The sequence below is a fragment of the Gossypium hirsutum genome, chromosome D08 (genome assembly GCF_007990345.1).
Source record: "Gossypium hirsutum isolate 1008001.06 chromosome D08, Gossypium_hirsutum_v2.1, whole genome shotgun sequence".
Taxonomy (NCBI): domain Eukaryota; kingdom Viridiplantae; phylum Streptophyta; class Magnoliopsida; order Malvales; family Malvaceae; genus Gossypium; species Gossypium hirsutum.
The window spans coordinates 17,857,567-17,869,413 of NC_053444.1; the positions used below are offsets into that span (position 1 = coordinate 17,857,567).

At 37.4% G+C, this 11,847-nt stretch overlaps 1 protein-coding gene and 1 non-coding gene across 2 annotated transcripts; both read left to right on the forward strand.

The window, feature by feature from the left end:
* Positions 1-5,178: 5,178 nt before the first annotated feature.
* LOC121220451 (small nucleolar RNA R71) lies at positions 5,179-5,283 on the forward strand. The gene has a single exon (XR_005917653.1). It is a non-coding gene; the product is annotated as a small nucleolar RNA R71 (small nucleolar RNA).
* Positions 5,284-8,176: 2,893 nt separating this feature from the next.
* Positions 8,177-9,956, forward strand: LOC121220306 (uncharacterized). Its single transcript, XM_041099982.1, has 5 exons — positions 8,177-8,331; positions 8,381-8,528; positions 8,796-8,871; positions 8,962-9,248; positions 9,336-9,956. The coding sequence occupies exons 1-5, from the start codon at positions 8,177-8,179 to the stop codon at positions 9,954-9,956; spliced, it is 1,287 nt and encodes a 428-aa protein (XP_040955916.1).
* Positions 9,957-11,847: the final 1,891 nt, after the last annotated feature.

Consider the following 11,847-nt stretch of genomic DNA (forward strand, 5'->3'; position numbering starts at 1 on the left):
TTTTCTGTCGATAAATGATATGATAATATAACATGATAACATGTAAAACAACAATTTAAAACGCTATTTACCATACAAACTTAACTGGCAAAATTGCAGAAATGACAAAGTATAGGGTATTTTGGTAATTTTCTATTCTCCTTGACTTTCCACTCGATCTTGATCTAAATTAATATTTTTTTCAATCTATTAATTTAGATAGTAAAACAATGCATTTTATGCAATTCAGTCATTCTTGACATTTTTACAAAATTACCCTTAAAATTTTACTTTTATTCAATTTAATCCTTGAGCCTAGAACATGCAAATTAACTATTTTTATTGATATTTTACACTAGTCGAATATTCATAGCCTCCATTTTAGCCCATTGTTGGAAAATTTCACATCAAATCATTGTAATTTTATTATTTTAGCATTTTAGTCCCTAATCGATAAATTCATCAAAAATCACTTAACAAAATACTGTTAAATAATAACTAATATTTCAAATTCATCATTCAACATAAAAAATCACTAGATTCATCAATGGAAACATTCAAAATCTTTAACATTTTCAAAATCGAAGGTACGGGCTACCTGGACCTAGTTTTAACGATCTCAAAAACATAAAAAAATATTAAAAACGAGACTAAAATAGACTTACATGCATCATCCAAAGCAAGGCCGAAGCTTGAAGCTTCTCCATTTATTTTTCCATTGTCATTCACTATGTTAAAGAAGAAGATGGCTTTTGTTTTAATTTATTAACCATTTTATTCTTTATTTTATTATTATCATATAATAATAACATTATAATATATAAACCACATATAAAATTAAAAGAACAAAAGCTTTAACCGTCCACCAACCTAAGAATGGGTAATTTACCCATTAAGGCCCTCCAATTAATAATTCTTTAATCAATTAACACATTTAAACTAATAGCGAATGACTTTTTTAACTTTTACGATTTAGTCCTTTTTACTTAGTTAATTATCGAAACATATTTGCTTAACAAAATTTTAATACTACCTTAATGAGAGCCCATAAATATTTATAAAAATATTTGCAGCTAGGTTTGTAGAAACAAGGTCCCGATACCTCATTTTCTAAAACCACTTAACCTTAGGATCCTACCACTTGAACTTAATAAATCACTTAAATTACATAAATTATCAAATCAAAAACCTCTTTTTAAAATCATATTTGACTCATAATATTAAATAATAATATTTATGAACTTACTCGTCAGATTTGGTGGCCCCGAATCTACTATTTTTGACACCACTCAAAACTGGGTTGTTACAAGAATAATGATTTCGAGACAACAAATTTGAAGAGTAAATTATTATTATTTTATTATTTTATTATCATTGGGATTAAATTAATGTCATGTTAAAATTTGGTTAAGAAATTTAGATGTTTACTTGGTTAATTAAGTGAAAAGGACTAAATCGTAAAAAGAGTAAAAGTAAAGCCCTATTAGTTAAAATGGCTAAATGACTATGAAAATGGAATTAAATGGGCTTAAATGGTAATTATACTATTCATAAGGTTAGTGGATGTTTTTGAACATGGTTTTAGTGAAATTATAATGATGTTTTAAGGTTAAAAAGGTAAATGTGTAATTAAACCTAAAACAAATAAAACAAAAATATGTTCATCTTCTTCAAAATTTATTTCCACCGAAATTTGAAGTAAGTAAAGCCATTTTTTGGGTTCTTAAGTTTGGCTAGCTTGTGTGTGTCCATGTAAGCTTGATTTTTATGTTTTTTTACTTGATTTAGCTTAATCTAGCTAGCTCGGGGGCCAATTTGTAAAATTGTTAAAGGTTAAGGGTTATTCCATGAATGTTCTTGAATGTTCCTTTATTTTAATTGATAGATTATGAATCTTTGTTAAGAAATAAACAAGTTTTGTAAAGTGATTTTTTTATAAAATTTGGAATTAAGGATTAAATTTTTAAAGGTATAAATTCTAAGGTTTTATTCTGAAATGATGGTCAATATGCGTTTTTTCAAGGTCCCTTGCACGTCTGGTTAACATGGAATTAGATTAAAATGGTTAGATTTTAAGTTATAAGCTTAAGGACTAAATTGTGAAAAAGTTAAAATGTTACGAACAAATTGGTAATTTTGCATAAATATGAAATGTGGATTGAATTCAATGTTTGTGGTTAATTGAAGTATTTAATTGAATGTAATTATATATTTAGATCAAGATAAACCTTAATCGAATCTAAATCGAGGAAAGGCGAAAGCTTTGGATTAGTTCGACCTAATTTCTACGCCCCTAGTTATCGAGGTAAGTTTGTATGAATAGTTCACGTATTAATGTTATTTAAATTGAATGTTATTATGTTAATATAATGTGAATGAATCGATGTGTAACATATCAATGCTACGAAGAATATCGAGTCCTGGTTGAACCTTAGGAATTCTTAGGATACGAATGACATGTAATAAAGGATTTCATGTTTTGGGTCCTAGTCTTGAATGTCCTATCAATGGCTGAGATCCTGAATTTGTTGTGGGTAATCCACAACTCGTGTGAGCAACATCGTATAGCTTACATTCTGACCCACAACTCGTGTTAGCAGGCCCATTTCACAGCTCATGTGAACAACGATGTAAAGGAAAAGGGAATGTAATGGTAAGTGTTCAAATGGAATGTATCATGAACTTACGAAAAGGATTGATGAACTAAATGATGTTGTATACATATGGAAAATTATATATTTTATGAATGATTTCATTTATGATATGGATTAATATACTGACTTGTGAGTTGGTGATGTTGTATAGGCTTATACTAAGCTTATGGCATTGGTATTGGTTTGTACTAGTTCTATAAAGAGTATTATAGAAATGGTAAGTTACATTTTTTAAGTTTATACGAGCTTACTAAGCATTCATTGCTTACGTAGTTTCTTTCCTATGTTTTATGCATTATTGGAAGCTTAATTTGGTTAGAAGCTTGTAGAGATCTATCACACTATCCAGAAGTATTTTCGGTAGTTTTTGAACATTTTGACCAAGGTTTATAATGACATGTATAGCAAGAATTGTAATGGTATTTTGATCAATGTTTCATTGGTGTTTTGGCATATATAAGTTCTGGGAAGTTATTTTGGTTGGTATCATTTGATGCCTTGGCAAATGGTGACATTTTGGTTACCTTATTATGCATGTTTATATGGTCTTTTATGGTATGTTTGAAATGGCATGATAATGGTCAAGTTTGTGGCATGTTTTGATAAGTATTGAACTAGGATTTGATGATTGAAATGTGGTAAATTTTACATGTTTAGGTAAGTGTTGTTGTGTGCATTTGAAGTGCCTTTGAATGGCATATTGGTGTGTTGAATTAGGATTCATGAAATGGAAAACATATGTATGTTTAGATAAGGTTTTGGTGCTTTGAAAATATACACAATTGGTCTAAATGTGTATGCATGTAATGGTCTTGGAAATGACTTGATTTTATGTAAATTTGGGTTCACACAGCCTAAGACACGATTGTGTGACTTAGCCATGTTAAACACACGGCCTGGCGACACGACCATACGTCAGATGATGATTTGTTTAGGGTGCAAGCCAGTGAGTTACACGGCCTAACACACGACCTGGCACACGGGCGTATGACCGGCCATGTGACCCTACTTAGAGAGTTACACGGGTGAGGACACGGGCTGGGACATGATCGTGTGTCCCTAATTCGAAGGTACACAACCTAAGACACGGGCGTATTTCTCAACCATTCGAGCCTGGCCAAATGACCGTGTGACCCTTGTTTCAAAATTTTTGTGACTTTTTCCTAGACTTTTCAAATAGTTTCAAATTGATCCTGAATTGTTTCTAAGATATTTTTAGGGCCTCGAAGGCTCAATTTAGGGATGGTATATATGTATATGATTGGTTACGATGTAATTATATTATTGAATGATGTTAAGTAAGGTAATGCTCTATAACCCTAAACTGGCGACGGATATAGGTTAGGGGTATTACACACTAAGCGTCTTCTTCTTGGAGAGAATGTCAATCATGAACTTGACATAGTTAAGCATTTGTTCTAAGGCTTCTACCAATGGTATATTGATGTGAAGCTACTCTAGAACATCCAAAAACTTCTTGAATTGCACCTCCTATTTATGCTTATGTTGCTCGAGTCTTTGAGGATATGGAGGTGAAGGAACTTTGGCTTGGATTGGACAACTCTTCTAGGGTATTGTATCTACATCTAAAAAAGGTGTTAGTTTATCATAATTCACTAGTTTAGATTTTACCTCTTTAGACTTGGTAGAATCTGGCTTTTCTGGTGCAGGAATTTCAACTGTTAGTTTATTTTCCTCTTTCTTGGCAGGCTCGTCTGTAACCTCAACTACCTTGGATTCAAAAGTCTTTCCACTTCATAAAGAAACTTCTTTGCAATGTTCCTTACCAAAATTTCTTAGATTTCCCGTGTCACTCTTCAAGGTTCCTTACGGTCTATTACGAAGCTCCATAGCTAATTGACCCCCTTGGTTCTCCAAATTTTTCAGTGTTGCTGCTTGACTTTGGATTAAGGCGTCATTCTTCACCATGTACACCTTCAACAAATTCTCTAAATTATTGGACGTTTCAGCTTGTGGTGGCTTCTGAATATGTTGATTAAACCCTTTAGGTTTATTTGAGCTAAACTGCATGTAGTTGTTGTTTGATCTAGTTCCTTGGTTACTCCAATAAATGTTTGGATGGTTTCTTCATGAAGTATTATAGAAGCTGGTTTGTGGTCCTTGTCCACTTCTAATTTGGTGTTGATTCCCTATGTAGTAAATAGACTCAGGATTTGATGGACAATTCTTGAAAAAATGGCCATCCCCACAATATATGTAGGAAATAACATCAAAGTGACTCAATGGCTGAGCTGCAGCACGATTTAAACCATTAGTAGTAAACTATTTCAACATTGAAGAGATAGAAGATACTTGAACTGAGAGTAAAGTGAGGGCGTCTATTTTATGCACTCCAGCTACTCGTCTTTCTAAAGTTGCTCGATTTGTCGGTCACTAGTAATTATTACTGGCTATTCTCTCGATGATCTCATAAGCCTCATTATAAGACTTCAACAAGAAAGCACCATTCGGAAAAGCATCTACCACTAACCTTCTGTGTGCGTTAAGACCATTATAAAATGTCTTCAGTTGGATGCAATGTGGAATCTTATGGTGAGGGAATGTAAGCAGTAACTCTTTGAATCTTTCCCATGCCTCGTGTAAGGATTCATCATCCTTTGTTGAAAAGTGGTGATTTCATTATGAAATTAGCATTTTTGCTAGGTGGGAAATACTTTACTAGAAAATGTTCATGTAACGCCCCAAAAATTTAAGTCTTTAATTTTTGCATGATTTGTCACTGATTGCTTGCTTTCTTTAATGGCCAAGTGATTTGGGGGTGTATGAGAGTGTTTGAGAAGCATAGGTTCAAGTCTTAGCTTTTACAGAATTTTTAGTTTTTCTCTTAAATGAATCTGGACATTGGCATATAGGCCTTATAAATAATAGTGCTTGTTTTATGACATAAAAATAGCTTGTGGTCTGGTGGCAAGGTGGCATATAGGCGTTATAAATAATAGTGCTTGTATTTATTTGGTTGCTTGAGCTGTGTAGGTAGTGGCGCTGGACTGAAACACAGCTAAGGGGAGTTTGAATGCAATTTGAATGGAGTTGTTGGAGGAGTTGAAGAGAAATTGATGGAGTGATTCAAGAAGGGATAAGGGGAGAGATTTTAGGAGAAAATCATGGAAGTGGGGTGTTGAGGAGTGTGTGTGACGAATTTGGTCATTAGGCAATAGGATAATCAGTTTTGGGGTTTTTAGAGGTTGTTTCCTCTCTGTCTGCTTCGGTTTCGGTCAGTAATCTTTTCACTTTTTGCTTTTAGTGCCGCATTTTTCGAAGACTTGGTGTACCTCTTGGGTTTTCTTTTACTGCTCTTTCCTTTTATCATTTATCTTTTATCTTTTTCTTTGTTTTGACCGAATAGTATTTTGGGTTTCCTCCTCTGTCAAATTCTTTCTTTCTTTCTTTGGTTTATCGACTTTTGATTCTCCATTCCTTTTTCTTCCTTTTATCATCTAATTGAATATCCCCTTTTGATTGTATCATTCCCTGGGCTAAACTTTTCTCCGTTACTTCTTGCTCTTTCCAGTGCTGCAAGTGTTTCTGACTATCAGTCCAGTGTTTTCACTCTTTTCACTTTTGATTAAACCTATTCTCTTCTTTTCATCTTCTTAAAACTGAATACTTTACTTTTTATTCTTTGATTACCGACTGTTGATTCATTCCTCTTAAGGTGTTACTCGTTGCAGTTTTAGGGTTTCCTTCGAGGAGTGGTGGATTATAAGTGGTTTGAAGTAGTCGCAACCCTTGTCCTCAACGTTCAAACAAGGTAATATGCTACCTCACTTTTGGGGTTTAGACCGTCTACTAACCATGTTTCTTTAGGATATCATTTGCGATTTGAGGCCACTTATATGCCAAATTCTTGACTGGGTTGTGTAGATCTCATAACCGTGGCGAAATCTGGGCTGAACGAACCGCACGAGCGTATGAGCCCACTTGGGTTGAGTAATGGGCTTTGGGCCCATTAACACTGTTATGACCATTTAGGTTACCTGAGTCGCTCGAGGTGAATGCAGACCTTTCGAGAGGTCGATATATGTACCGAAACCCCAAAATAGGTAAAATAACCAAAATACCCTTAAAGGGTAAAATGACTATTTTACCCCTAAGAATGAAAATGACCATTATACCCTAAGAGGTAGGACGACTAATGTATTCATGATTTGTATATGATTGTTACTGAGTATAACATTTTGCATACACGTATGATTTATGACATGACATACTGCATGGGGTTGGGAAGCTGATTTGGGGAAGTATACTGTACTGGTGGCTTTGCCACATTTACTATTACTGGCAGCTTCGCTGCGATACTATTATTGGCAGCCTTGCTGCGGTATTGGTGTGTTGGCTGGGTGGGTCGATTTTATCCCCACATAGTGTATTAGTGGCATAGAGTGGTGAGTTGGCTGGATTGGGATGGGTTGCATTATTGCACTAAACTGATATTGTATTGGGTAACGCCCACTTTGTTACTGTACTGGGCTAAGGCCCACACTATACTGTTACTTAATAGGGCTCAGACCCAAACTGTTACTGCATATTGTATTCTGATTGACTGATAGGGGATTACACACTGAGTTTTTGTAAACTCACCCTCTCATTTTAACTGTGCAGGTAACCCTCAACCATAGGCAATTCGGTGCTGCGAGGGACTTGGAGGTGGCCACACAACTGCTACTGTTTTACATTCGTTTTTATTTAAATTGAAAGTTTGTGTTGGGTTCGGTTTATGTGATAATGCCATTTATGTTTGTTAAAATTTTAATTGGGCTTTTGCTTACTTATTTTAAACTGCTAGTTTAGGAGAAGATGTATTTTCAAAATAACTACTTTCTTCCAAGACACGAAATTTAAACTTTAGTGCATTCAAAAGCTTCCGCGATTTTAGATCAACCTATCAAGACAATATCAGCTAACAAGACAAACATTTTGACTAGTTGATTTCTAATTAACAATAAAAGGGGTTTATTTTAAACTTAGAAATAAATTTTTCCAACAAGTCCTATTTTTGAGAAACACTTCAATGTGCCACACCAAATCCGACCGTAACGTCTAGCCCGAGTTTGGGACGTTACATTTAATGGTATCAAAGGCAAGTTACAAAACTCAGTTGTGCAATGGGTTTTTAAAAATATTTGGAATTTCTAAAAAACTATTTTTGAAGTGTTTAGGAAGGTTTACAAGTGTGGCTCACCGAGTCTCTAGCGCCGAATCTGTAAGTTTTCTTTATACTGTAAATTGCTTAAACTGAAATACATTAAGGGACTACTATAGATAGTAGGACTGTACTGAAACTCTTTAGTGAGAGTAAACTTAAACTGTAGGGAGACCTTGATTTGCAAAAACAAAACTCTGATTACTGCTTTTCATAAGACTTCTGTTAATAATTACTGGAATTACAAACTAATGCATAAAACTTCGTAAACAAATAATATGTTACTTGATATGAGCACTAGAGGTAGTCTAGAAGGGGTACGCGTGGCCGTGGTAAAGGCCGAGGAAGTGCTAGGGCTAGGTCTTTGGCATCAGGCCACATGCCTAATGTTGAGGCTAGGGAGGTACCAGCTTCACCAGTGACTGAGACAGGACCATTTGATCGAGCGACTGGGGATGATGCACTATCCCAAGCTATGCTCCGCATTCTGGAAAGGGTCACAGGGACCAATACTGGTGATGTTGGCCGTGGGCCGTGGGTTGATTTTAGAATGACTTCGGTCGAATGGAGCGGAAATTTTTAGGGGTATTTTTGGAGTAGCCACTAATATGGCTGAATACTGGTTGGACGCCACAGAGAGAATAATGGACGACATCGACTGCACTTCTGAGCAAAAACTAAAAGGTGCAGTGTCTTTGCTACGAGATGAAGCCTATCAATGGTGGCTTACCGTGAGAGAGGGTACTTAGGGCGACCGATTAATGTGGAATTTCTTTAAGGCGACATCTCAAGGGAAGTATGTGGGCGCAAGTTATGTGGATGCCCGAAGAAGGGAATTTCTGAGCTTGACCCAGGGGAATAAAGCTGTGGCAGAATATCAGCCGGAGTTTCTAAGACTGAGTCACTATGCTCCTAGGATAGTGGCAATTGAATATGAACGCTGTGTGCGATTCGAGGATGGCCTTTGAGATGAGTTTCGGGTCTTGATAGCTCTGTAGAGGCAGCAAGATTTTACTGCCTTAGTAGAAAAGGTAAAAATTTCCGAGGATGTGAAGCGCTCTGAGCGCCAGAACTGTGAGAAGGATAGGGGCAGATATTAGAGAGATTCGAAACCCTCGAGTTCTTTTGGAAGGCCTAAAAAGAAGGTCAGGTTTGATGGGCCAGTTCGAGCTGGGGTTCCTATTGCTAGACCACAGTCTTGTGCTGATTGTGGGAGGCATCATCTGGGTGAGTGCTGGAAAAAGATTCGGGCATGTTTCAGATGTGGGTCTAGGGAGCATCAAGTCAAGGATTGTCCTCAGAGGCCTGTTCAGTTGCAAGCTGCAGGTCAGGGTTTTGTTCAGCCAATGAGAGGAGGTCAGCAGCCACCAAGAGGTCATGGGCGGGCCAAAGGTGGAAAAGGTGTAGGTCGAGGTCGTACAGCGCAAGGCAGAGGTGCTGGTAATATTAAGGTGAGGTAGCCGACACTGGTCTATGCTACTCGTCGTCGAGAGGATGGTGACGCTCCAGACGTTATAATCGGTACGTTTCTAATTCAGAATGTACCTTACACTACTTTGAATGATTTAGGGTCTATGCATTCTTACATTGCATGCACTGTGTCTGGCACCTTGGGTATCATGTGTCAGAGTACTGTTAATGAGATGATTGTGTTAAGTCCACTAGGACAGTCGGTAAGGGTAGATAGGTTGTTCAAATATGTGCCCTTAGAGGTTCAAGGAGTCATATTTCCAGCGGATTTGATGGAGCTACCGTTTGGTGAATTTGACCTAATCTTGGGGATGGATTGGCTGGTAAAACACCGTGCCAGTTTGTATTGTGCTGCAAAATGTATGGTGTTGAAGACTACTGAGGATGAGGAGGTGGCTGTGATTGGGGAGCAAAGGGACTTTCTGTCTAATGTGATTTCTGCATTAAGGGCCGAAAAACTAGTTCGCAAGGGTTTTGAGGTGTTTCTAGCCTATGTTGGTGTATCTGATTCTGAAGGTCCTTCTGTTGGAGATATTAGAACAGTTCTGGATTTTTCTGATGTATTTCCTGATGAGCTCTCTCGGTTGCTTTCAAACCGCGAATTTGAATTCAGTATTGAGCTCTTGCCTGGAGCAGCTACAGTGTCCACCACTCCTTATAGGATGGCACCGAAGAGTTGGTGGAGTTAAAAGCTCAAATCCAAGAACTGTTGGATCGAGGATTCGTTCGAGCAGTGTGTCTCTATGGGGAGCACCAGTGTTGTTTGTAAAGAAGAAGGATGAGTCCATGCGCATGTGCATCGGCTATCGGTAATTGAATAAACTAACTATCAAGAATAAGTATCCTTTGCCGAAGATAGATGATTTTTTGATCAGTTGCGAGGAGCTTCAATTTTCTCTAAAATATATCTTCATTCTGGGTATCATCATCTGAAGTTAAAGAGGCTGACGTGTATAAGATTGCGTTTAGGACTATTTATTGTCCTTACGAGTTCTTAGTGATGCCGTTTGGGCTGACGAATGCACCACCTGCCTTCATGGACCTATTGAATGGAGTGTTCCAGCCTTACCTGGATCAGTTCGTGGTGGTATTTATAAATGATATCTTGGTGTATTCAAGAACCGAGGATGAACATGATGCACATCTCCAAATTGTTCTGCATAATTTAAGAGACAAATAGTTATACACTAAGTTCAGCAAGTGTGAGTTCTGGCTGCGAGAAGTGACATTTTTGGGTCATGTGGTATCTGCCGAGGGGATTAGGGTTGATCCTCGAAAAATTGAAGCCGTACTGGATTGGAAAACACCTAAGATCGTATTTGAGATTCAAAGTTTTCTGGGTCTGGGAGGGTATTACAGACGTTTTGTTAAGGGGTTTTCCTTGATTGCTGCACCTCTGACTAAGTTGTTGCATAAAGGGGTACTGTTTAACTGGACTGATAAACAACAAGAATGTTTAGTGAAACTGAAGAAAGTTCTGACTGAGGCCCCTGTATTGATACAGCCAGAGTCTGAGAAGGAATTCACTGTCTACAATGATGCATCACATGTTGGTTTGGGTTATGTGCTGATGCAGGAGGGTAGGGTGGTTGCTTACGCGTCTCGCCAGCTTAAGCCTCATGAGGCGAATTACCCTACTCATGACTTTAACCTAGCCGCGGTGGTATTTGCACTAAAAATTTGAAGGCACTATTTATACGGTGAGATGTGTACTATCTACACAGATCACAAAAGCCTTAAGTACCTCCTCACTCAGAAGGAGCTAAATCTTAGGCGGTGAATATGGATAGAGCTACTTAAGGATTATGATTGCTCAATTGAGTATCACTCTGGTAAGGCTAACGTGGTATCTGATTTCAGAGCAATGTTTGCTCGTCTCAGCTTGTTTGATGATGGTAGCTTATTGGCTGAGCTGCAAGTTAGACCGACGTGGACTGAACAGATTAAGGGTAAACAATTGTTGGATGAGTCACTGGTTCCTCGTTTCTGATAGGTTGAGAGTGGGAAAACTTCAGATTTTAGGTTGAATAATGAATGAGTACTATGCTTCCGTGGGAGAGTCTGTGTACCGAGGGATAATGTCTTGAGGTAGTCTATACTGCGAGAGGCGCATAGTAGTCCTTTTGCTATGCATCCCGGTGGGAATAAAATGTACCGTGACCATCGTGAGTTTTATTGGTGGCCTGGTCTTAAGCGTAAAGTTACTAATTTTGTAAGTAAGTGTTTAACTTGCTAACAAGTGAAGGCTGAACATCAGTTATCTTCAGGGCTACTACAGCTAGTTGAAATTCAACTTTGGAAGTGGAAGAGAGTAACCATGAATTTTGTGACTAGGAAGCCCTTAACGCCTACCAAGAAGGATTCGGTATGGGTTATTGTAAATCGTTGACTAAATCTGCCCATTTCATACCAGTCTGTATTGATTACTCTTTGCAGAAGTTGGCTAAACTGTATGTCGCTGAGATTGTAAGACTGCATTGGTTCCGGTTTCCATAATTTTAGATAGAGATCTTCACTTCACGTCTCGATTTTGGAAGAAGTTACACGAGGTTTTGGGTTGAATAATGGACTTTCGTACTG